Genomic DNA, 21,048 nt, shown 5'->3' with positions numbered 1-21,048 from the left:
AGTGCCTTGATGGATTTCTGGGGATGGGGGAAGGCCTACGATTAATCTTCGACTTTTTACATGTAGAAATTCCTATTTGTTAACTATATCACGTACGTATTCTTCTGAGTGTAAAATTTGAAGTCGTTAGCTAAGATATTTATTTGAGAAAGTTTTTTTTTTTTAATGTTGTTGTGGGGGTTTCATGGCGCATAAGCTACTTTGGCTATAATGCGCCTATTCATTTATATTAAAGGAAAAGGGAAAGAATCGTACTGTCTGGAATGTCCTTAATTTTTTTTTAATAAATATGTCCGTACTTATTCATTACTAATCTCGTTATATACGCATACTTGATCTTACTTAGATGTAGGGTGTTATTTAATTAACTCTGTTCCTTTCAGGATGATCTCAAATGCTTGTAATGGCTGTCCTCTCCATTCTGGGTGGTAAAGGCCTGGATTTTCATCCCGTCAATAACGCGAGGAATTTATATTGGCTTTTTTTTCGCAACATCTCTAAAAGTACGCAGGACTCAGTTTTTGTTAATATGCTGACCATTTTACGTGAACTAATTTAGAAATATACCTAAGCTTAATCTGATCTTTCGGAAAGTGCTCGCCGAGATACCTGTTGGCTGAGGTGTAGATGTTTGGATCATGATCCAACGTTATTCGTTCCTTTCGTGGCACTGAATAACGTTCCGGGATTGAAAGCATAATTAATTAGCATTGGTTTTTATCATGCACTCACCAAATGCATGATTGCAAAAGAGAAATGTTATTCGATATTGGCATGTTTTCCATCTAGATCAGTTTAAGATAAACGAGTTTAATTTCACTTTTATTTCCAACAGAGATCCTTTTCATCAGTGTTAAACGCCTATTCAGGAATATAAGGATCCCCTTCGTTTATTTTAGCCATCTTCTGTCGAAGTTTTTGAACAGATTCTGATTGAATGATTTATTTTATCCTTTGATTTTAAGAATATGTACGTTATAACTTATTTAAAAATTTTCCGAGTGTCTTTTACTTCTTGTAAACTCAGATAGCTGACTTCTATTGTTGATGTGGTTAAAATGTTTTAGTTTTTTGTCTTAAAGAATTGCTGTCTATAGATATTCTTTCCTTTTTGATGTTAATTAAGATGGCTTGGATAACACCAAAAAGGGAATCTCAATAGGCAGCGATGCTCTTAGAGAAAAAAACTAAGAAAAACCAATGCTTTTCTCATGGTCTCAATTTTTTTATCTTGTGTAAGACGAGGTTTTGTTTTTTGAACTTAGCAGCAGGGAGATCCTGCTGCTACGCTGTTTCGAATATGTTCTTCGTTTTTTTAAATCGTCTTGACAGTTGCTTCGTTCAGGCTGAAATATTTAGCAACTGAAGTCAAGCCTCCTCTTTCTAAGATGATATTATATTTGGATCTTAGTGCACAAAGACATCGTGTTTCCTTTCAATCCTTTTCTGTAATTTCCTTTGATATAATTGAACCTACACAAATAAAATAACGAACAAACTTTGAATGAAGTTGCATTTATAAACTAATTAATATTCATAAAAACAAAATAAATATTGTTGCAAAATCGATCTGTAAACTATTGTATATCCTATATTTCGTTAACTAATACACTGGTGGGCAAAATTTAAGGACCAGTCAGGTTTTCACCTGTAGCTTTTCATAGGAGAGGCCTGGATATGGGGAAGGCATACCAAAGGAACCTCGTGAGGTAAGAAATGATGAAGGAAACAACACCGACACAACAACGGAAACAAAACAGTACAGAGGGACTTTATTCAAAAATGGCAACATAGCACTGGCTGCCATGATACAGATGCATCACTGCCAAAGAATGAACAAAGGGAATAGGTGGTCCTCAGTAGGAGATATGGCCACCCCTAATGTCGATGCAGGCTTTGCACCGCCTGTCCATACTTAGAACAATGTTGTTGATAAGTTCTTGCGGTAACATCGTCCATTCCTCTGTCAGCGCCATCTTCAGCTGGTGAACATTTTCTAGTGGGTGTGAACGTGCCGCTAGGCATCTCCCCAGGTCGTCCCATATGTGTTCGATGGGATTCAGATCGTTGGAACGGGCAGGCCAATCCATACGAACAATGCCCTCACTTTCCAAAAGCATATCAATAGCTGCAGTGCGATGGGGTGTGGCGTTATCATCTATAAACACGAACTTGGGGCCAATGACACCTCGGAACAGACGCACATGGAGAAGGATTACCTCAGTACAGTAGCGTGCAGCGGTTACAGTACCGCCTTCCAGTATCTGCAGTTGCGTACGTCCATCCAAGATAACGCCTCCCCAGATGAGAACACCTCACCGCCATATCGATCCCTTTCACTGATGTTTGCTCGGTGATACTGTGTGCCAACCTCTCTCCAGTTAGCTGACTTCCAGAATCGCTGCTGAGACTGAATCTACTCTCATCAATAAAGAGTACCTTAAGTAAAGATTTTGTGGTTGTAACCTTTAGAAAGTGTTGGTCCTTAAGTTTTTCACGCCAGTGTATATTGTATACTTCCTAACTAATTGACTGTACAGAGATGGAACCATCTTGGGTTCAATTTTAATTAAATAAATAAATAAAAATTAAATGGACACAGCAAATGTCTAATTCACTAAATGGAAAAGTGGCAGTTATGCTTGGAAAGGGGTTTCACGAGATATTATATCCATAATAGTGTTAATATTTATTTAAGATGAGCTTGCTCTTAGCGCATTCTTAGCTGCTTCACATCTCCCAGTAGTGTTAAATTCCACATAATAACCATTCTTATATGACAGATTGTTTTGGTACTATTCAAAATAGATCGATTATACTTTTATATTATTTAACAGGTTGATAAGCAATTCACATTGGTTGTGATGATCATGCTTTAAAAAGTTACTGTTGTAATTACCAGTGAGAGAGAGATAGAGATTTATGTAAGGAGTAGGAAAATTGTTAACATAAGGACAAAACAGCTGTACCTCCTTTGAAGCAAGTAACCGATATTGCAGGAAGATACTGATAAGAAGTAGCGCAGATAAATAGACTTATATTTATAGGAAACGCAGGGATAAAAGCAGAAACACACATTAATTGCAGATTTTGAAAAAAAGCTGAATATCGCTGAACTGTCTGAGATCGCGCAGCTTTCTAAGACTAGAAATTTACCTCTAGAGAAATTAATATCCACGAAGTCTTTCACTGCAAAGATGTGATGAAAAGCAACAACAAATCTCCATATAGAAGCTTTTATACTCGTACATAAATTTCGAAGAGTGCGTCGCAGTTGAAAGATGAATATTAATTCGAGTGCGACTGATAAATAAGTAATCTTTATTGCTGCTAAGTATGGTACAAATACTAAGAACAATAACACTCGTCACGTTTTACATTAAGGCAGAAAATGATACGTGTGATTAAATAAAGGAAAAGTTACATAAGCAATTATAAATTACAAGACAATTTAAAAAGCATATAAAAAAGGAAATTATAATAAATATGAAAATATAAAGAGAAAAAAATATGAACATTAGCACAAGTCAAGAACGATTAAATACAATGTAAGGGAATGTTGAATCAAAATTAAACCATGGATTTTGATTAAAAAAAAAAAAAAAACGCAAAGGAGAAACAATTGTTGTTGCCGCTCAAAAGCACAGCACGGTTAGGATTGGAGATTAAGGATTGGTGCCGATGTTTAGTAATCTGGCACAGTTTAAGCCACAAGATTTGGAAGGAGTTATTCCAGTTGAACAGATGCGATCCACTCTAGGAGAATGCGATGTATTTGTAATCGATAGCTATTTTCTGCAAATTAATTCCAAGATGGAGAAGTGCCCGTATCTTAGGGAGGGCCTGGGCAGCTAAGAAACGATTACAATGTTTCAGACGGTTGTATTTGAGGATTAGTGTGGGGTCAGATTTCAAGGATGGCAGAGGGTTGTGCCACTGAATGAAATCCCAGATGTTCGGGGCGTTTATCGCTCCTGTGAACATTTTAACCATGGTCATTAAACACCTGATGCCAATTAACATTGGGAGCCTGGATACATTTAGCTGCTCAGCCATGTCAGTGGTTCTCAATTGAGAGGTCCATTTCAGGGTCCAGTATTCACACGCGAACAACGGTTTTTGAAGCGAGGGCGAAGTAGATGCCCAAATTTCAGCAGCGTATAAAATAACCGGATAAACAGTGGTTTGAAGATATCTGGTAGTGGTTGAGGGATCGTTGGAATGAAGTAAGTGTTGTTTCACTCTCCAGTTAAGTAAGGTGATAAATCGCTTCCGGAGTTATTCTGTGTGCGCATCAAACCTCAGCTTCAGATCAAAATAGACACCGAAGTCCTTATGGCTGGTAACCACTGGGTAGAGTGCCACAAACTAATGTTGGTCGCTGCTTGAGTGAATAAATCATTATTGCAGATTTAGAAGGGTTAAGGTTTAATCCACAAAACTTGCAAGTAAGTTGAAAGAATGGTCAAGTTCTTTGTGACTGAAAACGCAATTGCATTTGGGTTTGCTGATGGTGGGATTTAGGTAAGCAACTTTATATCATCGGCATATATTAAAGCATCGTCATGGTTACACATACAAGGAATAAGAACGGCTGAGAAAAAGAGGCCAGAAAGGATACCACCTTGTGGAACTCGTGCAATGATTTTCCGGGTAAAGTGGGACTTCTTTATTGTGAGGCGGACACTTCTATTCCTCAATAAAGCGGTGAAGACAGCTAGTAGATCGCCATTAATCCTGAAAAAGAATTGCAGAAGACTGAGAAGGGCTATGATGTTTAGGCTGTCAAAAGCAGGTTCAATATTAGTTTACACAATAGCTAATTCGAATTTAGTTTCAAAGGCTTGAAGGATGGGTGTCTGTGCCGTCATGTGGTTTGCTATCGTTGACCTATTTGCGACTACGAAATGGAACTGTTTCGGTTTCTGTAGCATGAGCTGTTACCTTAATGCTGGAAAGAATACCTTTTAGAGGAGTTTGAGGAGGGTCAGACCTCAAGGATGAAGAAGTTGAGATTTATCTGAAATCTTTTGGGCTTGTTAGCATTTGAACTTTAGGCAGTGGAATCACAGAGTATACATTCCATTAGGCAGGAAATACTCGTGTGGAAAGGAATGAGTTGTAAATTGCGAGCAATGCATCCAGGATGTAGGGGCTAAGGCACTTAATTATGAAATGATGTATCATCTCAGCCTACAGTACTAGATGAACGCAGGGACTTTATAGCATTTATGAGTTCCTGCCTGGAGGCAGAAACGATGGAGAGGTCATCAGTAGGAGCAAACTCAGAGTGTTGGAAAGGCAATTCTACAGAAAGCGAATTGGCTTTGAATCTTGTAGTGTGGTCCATCCAGTTATCTGGATCAATATTTGAATTAATGACGCTGTGTCTGGAAAAGTATGGTCCTTTTCCTTTAGACAAGGTAGTATCGGTATAACTCTTTATGGCTGATTCCTTGAGTCTGTTGAAAATATCTCTTGTTCTCGAATATAGGATCCAATCTCGGATTGTGCCAGACATTTTCTTCTGCTTGTGAAGGTACTGCTTATTGTGAAAACTGCACACTAAATCTTTGGTCACCAAGCTCTAGTCCTTGGAGAAGTGAGTACGGTTTTGGTCGACGCATAGAGAGCGATTGTGTTTATCCATCTTGTGATTAGATCAACTGCGAGGATTGAGTCACATCCATCAAGCACTTGCCATGGAATACGCTGTGCTGCTTCGAGGCACTTATTGGGATCAAGAAAATATGATATTTTTCTCTACAGTATTATGGCAATTGAAGCTAGGCATAGGCAGAAAAGAAGTAATGCAATTGGATTGTGATCTGATTTTAAGGACGTTTCTGGTAGAATGTCGACTCTGCAAATGCTCGAATACAGAGGCAGGTCGAGACGATTAATGCCTCTGGTTGGCTCCTCATTGACAATTGAAAAATTTAATGAGCAGAGATTGTTCATTATCCGCTGTAGGAGAAGGCTCAGATGCGGTGGTAGGTTAAAATCGCCACAGAGAAGGTGAGTGGGAGAGGGGCGCAACTTACTTATTATCCAGCCGGTAGCACCGTCAATTGTTTCAATATTTGGGACCGGGGAAATGTAAATTGCCGCTAAATCGAGTAAGCAGACATTAAATTTCAGAGTCACCAGTACTGAGGAGTTGATAGACGTGGCGTGAACGAATTTCGAGTTGGGATCTTAATGAGGGTAACAAAACCGCTGCCTTTGGAATGAGATCTTGATGTGAAGAACGATGAAAATCCAGCGGTAGGAGCACAGATTATTGACTCTTGGTCAGGTTCAAGCCATGTTGCTAACAGGCAAATTATATCTGCGTTGTTGGACAAAAGGAGTTGTTTGAGGATCTCGGGATATTTTGATAGAAAACTCTTAAGGGTGAGTTGAAAGGGAATTTTTATAAGTGCTATACTATCTGTTGATGATTTTGGATACTTCGACAGATTAGGCCTGTTGGAAATTATACTCTGAATTGGTCGTGATTCAAAATCAGGGTTATAAGGTGTCACATCAGAAGGTTTATAAGCAGTATGCGGCAAGAAAATCATTGGAGCTGGACGTGTGATGCAGTGGTTTTCGATAATGGACAGACACTGGTGCAGTTCCTCAATTTATTAGTCACTCAAGGGAGAGGGATTTCATCCAATGGTTTTGTTTACAAGATGACGTTGAAGTGGACAGATTTGGGTCTTTCAGTTCATAAAATGGCCTGATTAGGGTGCTAACGGGTTTGGTTCTGTTAACTGACGCAACACATCTGAAGGCCCGACTATCGCAAATCACTTTAGAGGAGGAGTAATTTGGCGTTTTCTTGAGTAAATTTGCAGATACTTTGCAGTTCTTGTGCTTGGTCCCAGTCGGGAAATAAAAAGGCTTCGGTAATGGGAGGTGGCAGGCTTGTTCATTGGTCTCAGAAAAGGGGACGTAGAGGTGCCAATCCTAAGCTAATTTTTTTCCTTGATATCAGCAGGGTGACTCTTAATTTGAGAAGGAGGCCTGCAGGAATGACGAGTCCGATTAGCTGTCGATTGAAGAGACGAAACAGAGCGGATAGCTGCGATTTCAGCCAAGGCTAGGTTGAAATCGCAGGTTCATGGCAGGTGAGCGATGGCCGTCTGGAGTTTTCAGAATCAGGCTGTATGGATTTTTATCCATGAATGTAAAGCATTTCTTGACATTGCATTGCTTTCAGACGGACGGCATCACAGATGGTAAAACAGTTTTGGAGGTAGGCCGCTAATTTGGTAGGCCGCTACTTGTGGATCACACGTCTGTTTAGTGGCATGACATCGATTCATTCGGGACTTCGCTCATAAATTACGGAATTGAGGTTCATCTAAAAGGTGATTGACTCCATGGGTATTTGGACATCATTCAAATTCAATGGGAATGTGACAGATCAAAATATCTAGCTCTGATAACTGCGCGGTGAATTGAGCATTATTCTCTTAACTCGAATACTAGATAAAAGGCCCCAAGCGCCGGGGATGTTCATAATGAAATAATATTGTACCAACCAGCAAACTGTTTAAAAATAAATAACTTTAATCTGAGAACTTGATTACATGTATATATTAAATAAAAAGACTGAGAATTGTATAAATAAAAGCGCTAAAAACTGTATACAACGAACTAAAATAAAATAAAAAAAACCTATATAAAACGTTATGAGAAGCTTTCAAGACTTTGGGCCTCTTTGCGAACTCATAATAAGAAATATGACAGTAGGTCAGAAGCATAACCTTGCAGATGCGCAGACATCTTCCGGTGCGGATCGTGGTTGGCAGAAAAAAAAAAGAAAAACAAGTACGAAACTGAAAGAGGTGGTGGTATGTGAAAGAGAAGGAGGATATTACTCGCCAGTCCCCGCAAACCCAGTGCGGGGAGAAGTGGCGATTAAACCGCTATTTCTCGTCACACTATAAAATAACGGCCTCCATAATAGGGTGCATGCAAGTTCCACCACCACTACAATTAATGGTGGAACCCACTTCAGCTATATGGAGCGCTTCCGTCCACATGAGATGGAGAAGATGTGAATGCAGTTTCACACCTCAACACTGGAGCAACGTGGATTTCAATTAAACTGTTGTTCATTCCAAAAGTGCTCCGCAGTGGCTGAGCTAGTAACGTCGCCCCCCCCCCCCCGGATATCCCCCTCATGCTCTGAGATACGATCACAGAGTTTACGCTTAGCTTCCCCGATGTAACGCATCTTACACTCCTGGCAGGTAATACAATAAACCGAGTTGCCACGATGGAACTGTGCAACTTCATGGCAGAAAATTGCAATCGACAGTTAAGCCAACTGTCCCTTTATTACATCGTGCCAACTTGATTTATCTGCAACAGACTTACTTATTGATAAATTTTCTGAATTTCTGTCTTTGTGTTGTCCTGCATGAGCAGTACGGCCATTGACGATGTTTCTGGCAACGAGATATCAGTTTGGATTCCAGCATTGTTAGTGCTTCGGGCCCTGGATACAATCAGTTTGTCATTGGCACACGACGGTTCCAATTTTTCAGAAGAAAAAATGATCTCATCCCTGGAAAGCCCGGGTGTTTTGCTACTGATTAACATGGGTGCTTCATCGTAAGAGTTGCTGAGAGTATCTGCAGGGAGGATCGATTTAGCATTATTGCATGATATTTAGCATGATCTCGCCATGATTGTTTACTTGATGGAGGAAAAGTGATCTTATTGCACTGTTATAAGGAATTATCACATCGGACCCTTCCCCCCAGTGTGATAATTCCTTAGAATAGTGCAATAAGATCACTCTGGATGCTTAAAGGATTGGCTTTAAGCATCCAGAGCTACTTTTCGATTCAATGACTTCATGATCCTCACAGAAAATGAAGTGGCTGCTCTCTGACACAGGGTGGGAAAATACCCGGGCTCGATTTCTGCCGTTGGCTGAAGTTAGGATATGCCTTTCATCAAGACAGGTGAGAATTTTATGAGAATTGCATAGTATGCACAATTTAGTCGGTCTCGGCAAGGCCTGCATGTGTGATTCTCCTGCAAATGTTAGTTTTTCATCCACCCCTCAGAGAATATAACTGTGTTGCGAAAGACACCCAATTTACAGGCACAACGAATGAGGTCTCATGGTCATAACTGCCTCGGAGCAAATTCCTAACAATCAACCAACCCAGGAGTTCATAATTATTCCATTCAAAATTTTCATTAAAAATTCCCTCTCACCTTTATATTACTTCGTTTCCTTATACATGCGATTTCTTTGCTCTCAGTTCACTTCAGTTTTCACGAATCTTATTATTTTTAAACCCAATTTATGTTTTTCATTCAAATAATAAACTCCGACTGTACTATTCTTGGTTAATAAGGTTCGCTACTATGGTTAAATTAAGTCCAACGAATAGACCAACTTTGACTTCGAGAGCAATAAATTTTAGAATGCAAGACATGCGACCTTAAGTAAACAAATAAATTACTAGAAAGTGCCTCATTTCTGTTTATAACGTATTTTATTTCTTTTTTAATATCCCAAGATTCGGCCATCCCTCTATAGATAAATTGGATTTTATCAGGGTATGAAATTACCACAAACTATAGTTCTATTTACTGCAACGGAAATTATCTGTAGATTGAGCTGATAACTTTACATGCTGTGACTTTCATAGCTTTATTTAAAGGCCACTTCGTTCAACTCTGAACCAAGTTCGTCTCGGCTAACAGAAAGAGAATTATGGTGCGAGTAACTCGTTCGAAATTAATGTTATGAGACCGAGGACATATCTAATGACTTTATCAGTAATGATGAAATGAGATCGGTATACATCACACACACCTCTTCCTGTGGTACAACGGCGACTGTTAAAACGAGAATTCCATGTGGGAATTATGAGAGATCTACTGTCTAGTTAGGTTGCAGTTTGCTTTCAGCTAGTAAGTTTGCCGCTTGTGTACAATAGTCGGTAATTACTTTGCCTGTTCTGGATTGCTGAATTTACCATCTTGTGTACGTATCGGGATGAAATCCTTTCAATAAATTTAGGCGAAGCCCTCGCGATTAAGTATCTAACAAGTGGTAATTCGATATTCACCTTTCTTCAGTTTCAAATGTAATGAATATAATTTAGAGAGATGACCAAGATTGATGTTTCATTCTGATCTCTCGAATGCATGGTCAGCCAGATGAAATAAGAGCACTAACTATGTTGTGTATATATTTAAGCACATATTTATTTTCCTTTAGTTATTTTCTCATTAATATTTCCTTTTCAGTTATTAATGCCCTTTTTCGCAGGTGTCTACCATTTCATTCGAATGCATGTACAGAAGTACTCACAGTTAGGAAAATTGAATTCCCAACGACTGTTTCTTTTCTGCTTCTGCTCATTACTGTTTCTCCGTGTTCGTTTTGAGATCGAATAATATTTTATTTATCCGCTTTCTTCATAAACATTCCTCTACCAGTAGAAGTATTTTACTTTGCAGTCCTTCGCTCATTCGGCCACCGAACTGCACGCATTTTTCGACTACGTGATTTATCTTGATTTACCGAACCACATCACGCAATACAAATTTATCAAACGCTCTACGTTTCAATAAATATTTCTAAATTTAATTTAGTCGCTCTCGTTCCCTTGTAAGAACTATATCGCAGTGCGCTGCTTATTTAAGAATTTTTTTGATAAAATATTCAAGAATTCAAATTCTGGAATTCTCACGAGGTCTTTCAAGAAGGCAATATAGACAGAAGATCTTAAATTAAGAATATTACCTCATTATAGTTATGAGAATCATAAAACTCTCTCTTTGGCAGATTTGCCCTTTCTGCAAGATATATCATTCTTATATCAATAAACTTTCCAAGTCTTCTTTGACGGATTTTTTGTGTATGTGTGGGACCACATCCGCCAGAAATTCACGTACAGATCCATTTAAATTATAAACCATCATTCCTCATCCCATTGACTACGCCGATAAAATATAATTAATGGAACAGTTTATAGATTACTGTCCATTGATGCGTGCTTGAAGAATCCTACAGATTTTTGGTATGCTTGCAGGTGGTAAAGAGCTGTCCAATACATCGCTAGACGCACTGAGCCATAAAACTGGAGAAATCTCTAACTTCCTCCTTGTCACATTTGCCATTATTGGAATATCCCTTCTGTTGATTAACGTGGCCTTAGTAGTGTGTTATCTACGCTGGAAAAAAAGACGCCAGTTATTGTCAGGTAAGAAAAATATCATCTTTTCTTGAAATATTGGAAATTAAAAGGCAGTTTTGTTGCTGCCCCAACATCTTTTTGCCTTATTATAAGCTGTTTTTTTAGAAATATTTCCGATATGAGTGCTGTGTCTTACGCCAGAAGATTTATGCACCAATCATACGCAGTCTTTTCTTTGGAGATTAGCTACTGCAGGACTGAGCATCATTGATCCGGTATTTAACTAAATAAATAGATAATATGGTTATTATCTTTCGTATTTTTTGTTGCGCGATAATATTGGCAAGGCTACCATTATTTCCTCAGTGAACGAACTTTTAAACAACAATCATAATAAATGCAACTTCATAAATATTCCAGAACTGTCTAGTTATTATAACTTAGCATGGCAAATGGTGTCTGGACGAAGCATGCGCATTACTTAATGTGCACTTGCCATCGTAATAAACTCCTTTCTGTGTTACTAAGGTCTGCCATTTAAGGTTTATATTATGTGGTTCAGCAGTTTGGACCAGTTAAATTACTCTGAAGGCGTGTCCATCAGCTACTTGTCAGTTTACCATTCAAGGAGTTGATAGAAGATTTACAATTAGAAACTTCTAGCCAAGTACAATTTTTAAGTATTTTTTCATTCGAATATTTCTGAAATAACGTTTACTTTTTGTAGTATATTTCTGGAATAAAAATAATAATAAATAAATCATTTAATTTTAATAAATACGAGTGATAAATAAATATTTTTACAACCGATCAAAGCTTAATGTTTTAATTAATACTCTCAATCTAATACTATTCATAAATGATAAATCAGTATTAAAAAATTATTATATTTAAACTGATGGCAATTAAAACAAAAACTATTCGATTTCTTTCCTGGTTAGATCGTGTTACATATAAACTGTCTGGGAAATTTCATCCGTATGCTGTAAATTAATAAACAGATAATAATAATACGTATCGCTATAATTTTGATAGTTCTGCCTTCGTGTCCAGTTTGAGCATAATAAAAAGAACGCCTTGAACAGTGACGTATAACACCAGTTAAGATTTTGCGTATTATCTTTTCCTTCGGAAGTGGTCTTCAGATATAAAAATGTCTGCACACAGAGGAATAAGTTGCATGTGAATTATGGAGACCTTGAAGATGTCAGGCACTGTAGTACATCAGCAGATAATGCTCTTTAGAAATTCCACATCGGATGATCCTCTCTAATTGATCTCTGCACGCCAGCATATCGATCCCTCATTCCAGGAAACCGTCGTTAAAGTCACAGAAGATTGCATATCCAGTTCGTGTCGTCCTCTCATTGATTCACATGCGCTTTTCGAGTACCGTTTTAAGCCGGTTTTTTCTTTTTTTTTTATCACATGGCTGTACTCTGTTATTTTCCAGATAATATTAAAAGTTTACCTAAAGTTCATAAGCCATATTCTGCTTGATTTATTTTTCCTTGCAGAGAACAATGTGACCGATATTAAGACAAACCCCTTTGCTTCTAGTATGTACTCCAGAGACAAATACCACGAAACTATAAATGGAGAAGCCCTAAGAAGTCCTCTCAACGAACCGGAGGACGGATTTCATGAAGAACTTATCATGAAAGAGCTTATGGTAAGGAATATGTTCAGGAACCTCCATTCTCCACTTAAAAATAAAGTTATTTTATTGAAAATTTAGATTTATTTATTAAATACTGTAAGAGCAACTATTTTATTTTCGCCAATTTCAAATATCAAAAATAAGTTGAGTTCGAAACTAAATAATGGGATTAATAATCTTAGTATAATATTAATTGTCCTTTCTTCGTGCCTGTTTTTATCTAAAGCCAAAAAAATTGTCCCGAATTTGAAGTCACTCACCAGAAGTATAGATGGTCAGTAGCACTTGCTGTTCATGAAACAGATGTGTTAGAGACTTCGAGTTAACGTATACGCACAGGGTCTTGCGAACCAGCAAGACCCTGTGCGTATACGTTAACTCGAATCAAATATGCAACTGAGAATTTTATCCAGTGGGCGCATTACTGGAATCGGTGTTCAGGTTCCAGGGGTCGCTGGCCAGTTGTTTTCTTGCCTGGTAGTTTCCAGTTCAGGAACCAGAAAGTTACCCTGCTGGGTTTAATGACCTTGCCTTTGAATTCCTGGAAAAGAATAGTTTCTTTCAGTTGGAACATTAACTTATCAAAGAGCCTACCGTTTTTCGTTTCTTTTTAAAGAAAATCTAGACAGTTTTTTGTTTCTATTATTCCAGAAAGAAAAACAATGTGCGATATAGAAATGGCGCCACCTAACAGATATTTTCAGAATTCTACTGCGCTCCACTTAAATATACTCTAATATTTTTCGAGCTGTGGAGGCCATTTGTAAAATTTATTATGGTTTTCTTTTTTGTTACTTTATATTGTGTTCTCTTTTCTGTGGCTGTAACTGACAGATCTATATTACTCTTAAAAACTTCTGTATTTCTTCTACGATGAGTTATTTACCTACTGACATTTTCAGTTACAGAGTACAAACGACAAGAAGTCCAAACCAACGTCCAAGTGTCCTTCAAGTAAACTGAAGCCAGGGACGTAAATATTACTTTTGTATACTATTTATTGTCAGTGCCTCTTGCTTTATAATTTTCTTAGGTATTCACTAATTTCATCAATATTTTAATTAATCCAAAATGCTAACAACTATCACTTTGTAGTTTTACTTAATTAAATGAATGGTCAACTGTAACTAGATCTCCCTTCTCCCCAAAGGATACTACAGTAGAATCATGCCGTCACGTTTAGAAAGAAAAGCCCCGTTTCTTATTGACAGTAAAAGAGAAAAACTTTTGACTTACCTCTCACCACCGCTACATGTGTTGGTGATGACTTTTGATGATCATTTTGTTCCGCCAGAGAGAATTTTAGCTGCTGAAAGTGTCGGTTGCTCTGGTTCTGTGAGACGTGTATTTTGCGATTGAGATAATACTGATGGTACACTGATGAGAGCGTCCAGGCTAACACAACGTAGTGTTATTCAATTTCTTACCAATGGTTGTCTCTCCAGCAGAAAATCATCATTTATGAAATTGGTAGAGAGCTGGATATTGGCCAAGGATCCGCCTACACCCTCATTGGCGATACTGCAGTACAGAAAATTCTGCGCGAAAATGAGAAAGGGTAGTGGCCGAGCTTCGCAGGAAGGACTAGATGCGACCCTAGACCTTTCTTGATCCCCATCTTGACGAAGCCAAGATGGAAAACATTTCCCAAAAGCAGGTAGGAGTTTGCAGTCATTTCTACTGAATGGCAAGTTGAGAAGCGATTCTACCCCTCTAGGAGAGAGTTACCTGTATCCAACATAGTAGTCCGGTGTCAGAAAGAGGAGCCCAAAGGTCAGAGGGCACAATGAAGAACCGTGACGCCAAAAGAGATTTCCTCAGGTGGGTAAGCATCGTCTGTGTCCCACGGACTTGTCGTTTTGCGATTTTCACGTTCGTTAAAGACTGAAGCATGATCTGGAAGTCCACCAACTGCAAGGACGACGAGCAAAGGAAGTCGTGAAACAGGTATCAAGAAACCGAAAGACCTTCATTGTATTTTCAAGATATAAAAAATCTGCTGTCGAATTGGGATATATAAATTTCGGTAGATATTTTTTAGAAAAATAAACTACCAGTTTTTGGAAAAAAAAACCAGAACCGTTTTTATTTGATTCTTCTTCAAACAATGCAATAATTGGATGGATTAGCATTTTAACCTGTTTAGACACTTTATCCGCTCAGTGTTTTGGCTATGTTGTCGTTGTGATCTGTCTACCTTTCGATTTTCTGCGATTTCACTTTCGGCGATTAGTTTACCGCCCTTAATAAGTTTATACTAGATTCTTACATCAGTGAATAATGACCTATCCATCTTATTTGATTGATTGATTTGATTATTTGATTTAATTTATGTGTAAACACAAAACATAATAATAATTAGTAATATAATCTTATATAATTAGTAATATATTAATTTAATAAATAATTAAATCAATATTAATAATAACGTTTATTATTAATGACAATTAATAAATGAACGTTAACTGCTCATATCTCTCTATACATTAAAAAAAGTTTTCCTCGTAGTGATATTTATTCGAGCCAATGGGAGAAGAGGGCGAGGCGATTACGTCACTACAAATGAAATCAGTTATTGACAACTGCCTCCATAACGTTCACTAATCTCATGCACGTGTTTCCCTGTGTAACATTTGATGTTCCTTTGTAACGTTGTTTTTTTTTTTTATTTTTTTTTTTTTTTATATTAATGAATATTCTATATTTGTGAATACAGTAATTTAGTATTTTGTAAATATTTCGGCGAAATATTTTATTGGTGCTCTTTGGGATGGAACAATATTCCTCATGCATTATGAAACACGAAGCAAAAGGCCTTTTCCTAAGTGACCTATGTAAAAGCAGGTAAATAATTACATAGTAATATATATTCGACCGTAAGAATGCCGCGCACTACAAATGCACAAGTAAATAATTACATAGGTCATTTCCTGATTAGATATCGATCATAGTGACAGTGTTTTTTTTTTTTTGTCTGGCGGCACCGGGGGTCTCTCCCAACTCTGTGTAGAATACAATACTCTGCATAAGGCCAGAGTGTGTGTTACTGCGTTATGTGAAGTATTATTGTGGGTTGTGTTGCTCCTTTGGCCACTTAGCCTGGGGGCCTGTGGAGAGCCACTAACATCCCCAGTTTCCATTACTGTCCCTGGGAGATGGGCCAGGACACATTAGGAGAGAAGCTCTGGCAGGGTGAATCCTAGTATAGCCTAGGCATCCAAGGAGAGCCCAAAAATTATTGGAAAGGAGATATTGGGGAGATAGGAAGAGGGTGGGATAAAAGAAGCAGAGAACAGAGGGGGGTGGAAATAGTTGAGGCACTTGCCTGATTTGAAAGGGGAGACAGTAAGGGGACTCTGGTATAGGACGCCCATCTTGATCCAGAGGGTGGGATTGAAAGTGGATGGTGGGGTCAGCCACCACGCAAAAAGAGGGTAAGGGCCACCCAGGGTGGGAAAGAGGATTGGGGAAGGAGACTCAACCACCCCAGGTGGGAGAAATAAAAGTACATAGGGAAAGAGATTTCTATGGTGGAGCCTGCTTTTTGTAGCTGTGTCTCACACTGGCCTGGGGGACAGAGCTACAAAAGCTACAGAATGGCTGTCAGCTTGGATAACCATGAGGTCCCTGAGGGCCTGCATAGTCATCAGTCTATCCAGTAAAGAGGCTAAGGTAGAACGTGCAATTAATAATAACTTTACTTCACTCAATGTTCACACAATTTTACTTTTTACTGTTTTTTGTATACTTTCTATTTTCTTTTATATATTACATTAGATATCGATCAGTGCGTTTCAACAGCTGTGTCGTTTAAGTAGAAAAGATTTGACTTACTCCGTCATACCTCTACATATTACGTAGAAAAGTGTGCGCGAGGATTGGCGAGCAAAGCAAGCAGGGGGAGGAGCCCCCTAGTAGTTATTAATAATATTATTAATGCTGTTAAATGTCAATAATAATGCCATTCACTGACAGTAATATTACCTTCAGCACAAAACAAATGTTATGCACTTTTTTTTCTGTGTTTATTTGATTATTTACTGTCTTACTTCTCTTACGTGTATTGGTGTTTTTTAAATTGGTGTCCACTGTATCTGTATTAGTCATATAGTGCGAATAAAATAATGAATTAATAAAAATATTAAATAAATAATAAAACAAAATATATCCATTTAACTCCCTCCTCACGTGGATGAGGAGGGTCATCTATCCAGTTGACCTTTTGCATTTCCCTAATCTGTCAGCGTCAACCATCCATGAAGGCAACTTTTTTTTCAGTAATTAACAACTCGCTGACCAAAAGAAAACTTCCTACAATCCAGTTCAAACCTCTTCATCCATAATTAATCAAAATTAATCAAAATAACTGTTGTTTAAATACATTCTAAAGACAGACATTGGATTCAGATCTGAGCTGGAAATGGAAACTATCATTTTGTTCCCCTAAACCTACTTATGTACTGACCATGTTTTGTGACACCCATAAAACAATACAAATAGGAACCCCATCCCCCCTCCGAAGAATAATGGAGATAAGGAAGAATTGTCCAGAATGTCATAATAGAGAGCTGCATCTTCGAAAATCAGTGGACGAAGTTCAAAACAAATAAATCATCAGGCTACCACCACCGCACTTCATTGTGAGTGAAATACAACCTGGGTGAAACCATTATTTGAGTATACGCCACACAAAAAGGGTTGCGCATCATGCGCTGTTGCTGTTGTTATGGCCGATGCTTCCGATCTCTGCATCAGGATCGACAGTGAAATACACTTCTCAGTGATGGCTTCGGTTTATGAGTAGCTGCATGACCATGGTAACCCATTGTGTGAAGTGTTTTTCTGATGGTTGCTGATCCTGCGCTTAACCCACTTCTGTCAATCCTCTCCAGTCAGCTCATTACGGTGCCCTTGTGATTTTCTCTCGCGATCCTTTTTAAACTCGCGACACGTTCTTGGGATCATATAGTGGGCTACCTGGATTGGAAGGGATGGTCGCGTCTATTATCGTACAACGTTTTCAAGGGTTGATTTTGGATTCCCCACTTTTTCTGCTATCTGCGAATGAATATAACTGCTGTGAAAATTTACTGTCACAATTTTTGTGAAGGGATCTAGATCTTTTTTTTCATCCCATTCTCTTCCATTCACTTGTCACTAAGCGTTCACGCCTTTTACAGTATATCCTACTTTTAACTTGGTACCACCTGTAATATCCTAGAGGTGATGTGTCCCAATATTTTTATACTATTAAAAATTTATTTATATATATTTCTTTCTTTTTTTTTACAACGAAGATGCTCATTTATGTTTCTCTTCTATTTACAGGTATGAGAAGGAAACCCGGCAATCCGAACCAAGGTGACTGTCCGGACATTCTTAAGAACGGACATACTTACCTCAAGGTATGTTCAAAGCAAACTTTCACAGTAAGAATAAATTTCTCTGCATCTGTTGTAATATAAATGAGTGAGAATCTGCACTAAATAAATAAATATAAACGGGGAATAGCGCTTAGTTTTTGTTTTAGTATTTTGAAACGAGAGAAATTTGTAGTAATTGCCAAAAGCACTTTGGCAAGTAGAACGACGTATATTATGTGGAGAGGGAACTCCCTCCTACACACAGACCCAATCCCCCTTAGCCATTTTGCTAATTCGAACAAAATATAATTTGTATCTTTCAGGAAGAATCTGCGAAGTCATTTTCTCCTATTTCTGCACAAGGGAAGTCTACGGAGCATGCGGCGAGACTGGTAATGCCTTGCGAAGAAGATACGTCATTCGTCTCTTACGTTCCCGAAGCGGCGGGGGCGGCAGTTGCGTCGGCTTCGACGGCAGAACACACACAGCTGGAAGTCGTGGCTCAAAACTCCAACAGCGTTCAGACGAAAGTGGTGCTTGTAAATAAACCGTGTGACGACGCCCTCCCTGTCAATGCGATTGTGTACCCTATGGACGGTCAACTTCTATAATGTCTTATGTCTCACTTTGAAATTACGTGGTATATTTTAGTAACTATAATTAAGATCTGTAGTGTCTGTCCAGCTAAAGTAAGGTAACTTTCTTTTACTTCGGGATGACGAAAGAAAACAAAAGGTTGGGAACCCAGTCGTAAAGATTCAAGTGGGGACGTGAAGACCCGGCTGAGATCGTGTATTGTCTGCTGCTTCTTGAGATGGATGCCTCACTGTATAAGAAGAAGGAGGTGGTGATTGATAGGGATTATTTGTCGCTTGGAGTTCCTTCGCACGTTTCAGAGTTGTCTAAGAAGTCTTGCATCCTTTTCTTATATTTTTTGAAGGAAATGCCTTTTTGTAAGAGCTTCGTATTTGTGTTGTCATGAATGTCGATTTACGGAAGACAGCGCATCTGTGTTCATCTATTGGAAGGTATTGACTTCTGCAAGGGTGCCGTTTTACTGTCGTGTATCGGAGAGTGTTCGTTTGTGAAAACGCCACTTCTGTTTAAGATCACACCTGAGAGGGGAGAGGGCGGGGAAAGCGGTCGATCTCACTATGAGCACAGAAAGAGACTGGAAACTTCATCTTTCCTTGAAGCGAGGTAAGAAAGAAGAAATTTTCTCTGGTATTAATGGACGGGAAAGGGGGGGAACGATGGAATCCCCTCAGCAACAATCTCATCTGCTCAGAGTATCCCATTTTTCGTTCGAGATACCAAACGGGGGCCTAACCTGCAGCAAGTGACATTTACTTCTTGATATATTTAGAGAAGTCAGTCGAGAAAGTAAGGTAACCGTTTCGTGGTTCTCATTTCCACTGCTCACGGGATCTCTGGAGGTGAGGAAGGCCATCACTATCAAAGAAGAAGCCGCTTGTCTCTACGATCGTATTCCTATCGACCTTTAACGTCTCCTATTAAATTGTTCCATTGAATTGTTTTCTTTGAGCTGTATTAATCTTTCGTAGTAGAAATGCATATTGTTTTCAGTAAAAGATGTACATACTAGCTCGGTCCACTGTACAGACTGTAGAAGGCCATGATTTAATCTAGTCAGTATTAACTCTATCCACTCCATAGATGTACACGGATTATTTACTTGTTGAACTAAAAAAAAATGATAAACATTTGAAAACAGAAGAAAGTGTTTAATAATTTCCACCCCACTTTTATATAAAGAAAAAAAATCTGGTCGCTTGGTAGATCTCACACATCATGGCTACCAGCTCTGAATTGGGAAGGATTTAATGTCTCTTAACTTTCTTAATATTACTTTCTATGAAAACGTCAAATAACAGAACAAAAGAGCCAATGGTACGTGTGTATATATTGCATACCTTTTCTTTTGTTTTGCATTCAACTATTTGTATACTGTTATACTGTCAATTCCCCGAATGAGGGTGAAATGTAAAAATAATTAATTTTGTTCGGCGTACTTGTGACATAACCCCACCATTGTGCCTTATTCATAAGTGTTATGGGAACTTTCAGTTTTTATTCGGCGTTTTGATAAACTGAAATGTGATCCAAATAAACAAGGTTAACATGTGGCTTCTTTTTGTGTATTTATTTGCATTGAAATCAGAGCAGCATTAACTATTTGAAATAAATTTACTTGGATATCCTAAATAAAAGTAACAGAGATATACACAAATACTTACTGAGAATTCGTGAGTGTAAAGCATGAATCAAGTCACACACGTGATCTGAAAACCAGTAATAATTAGATCTTGGAAGAAATCAGTGGACAAATGAATAAAGTCATACATCTAATCATAAGGCAAACAATGAACTTATTAAAGTTACCTGCTTTCACTGACTCTGCTGTATTCTCTTCTTCTAAACCATGGAAACCAGTGCCACGCTAAGTTATGTTTTCTTCAAAACCATGGAAACCCGTGCCACAGGCCCATTCTCTTCTTCTAAACCATGGAAACCAGTGCCACGCTAAGTTATGTTTTCTTCAAAACCATGGAAACCCGTGCCACAGGCCCATTCTCTTCTTCTAAACCATGGAAACCAGTGCCACGCTAAGTTATGTTTTCTTTAAAACCATGGAAACACGTGCCACATGCCTATTGTCTTTCTCTTGAAAATTTACCATTGTCATGACGAACGATAATATAAATAAAGAGGTGTATTTTGAAAAGTATACTTTTCAAGAAAATAATTCTATTCGGTGTATGCCACTTAAAATATTTAGTTCTTAATAACAGCTTCACGTATATTATAAATATCTATCACTGTAACCTTTGGAAGAAAT

At 38.2% G+C, this 21,048-nt stretch overlaps 1 protein-coding gene across 5 annotated transcripts in view; it reads left to right on the top strand.

Moving 5' to 3' along the window:
• The window catches only part of LOC150080586 (nephrin-like), a 290,072-nt gene extending 269,808 nt beyond the window's left edge, over window positions 1-20,264 (top strand). For 2 of the 5 annotated variants that reach the window (XM_090381185.1, XM_090381184.1), the window contains exons 18-22: window positions 11,061-11,231; window positions 12,683-12,837; window positions 13,728-13,795; window positions 18,155-18,230; window positions 18,512-20,264. In XM_090381185.1, the coding sequence (XP_090237311.1) occupies window positions 11,061-11,231; window positions 12,683-12,837; window positions 13,728-13,795; window positions 18,155-18,230; window positions 18,512-18,799 (758 nt within the window). In that variant the 3' untranslated portion in view covers window positions 18,800-20,264. Of the gene's footprint in view, window positions 1-11,060; window positions 11,232-12,682; window positions 12,838-13,727; window positions 13,859-18,153; window positions 18,231-18,511 lie in introns of those variants that run through there. The other 3 variants (XM_090381187.1, XR_016547380.1, XR_016547381.1) reach the window with 3 other exon arrangements.
• The last annotated feature ends 784 nt before the right edge of the window (window positions 20,265-21,048 follow it).

Source organism: Mastigoproctus giganteus, chromosome 9 (assembly GCF_048544385.1).
Source record: "Mastigoproctus giganteus isolate SK-2022 chromosome 9, ASM4854438v1, whole genome shotgun sequence".
NCBI lineage: Eukaryota > Metazoa > Arthropoda > Arachnida > Uropygi > Thelyphonidae > Mastigoproctus > Mastigoproctus giganteus.
This window is presented reverse-complemented; position numbering and strand designations above follow the sequence as displayed.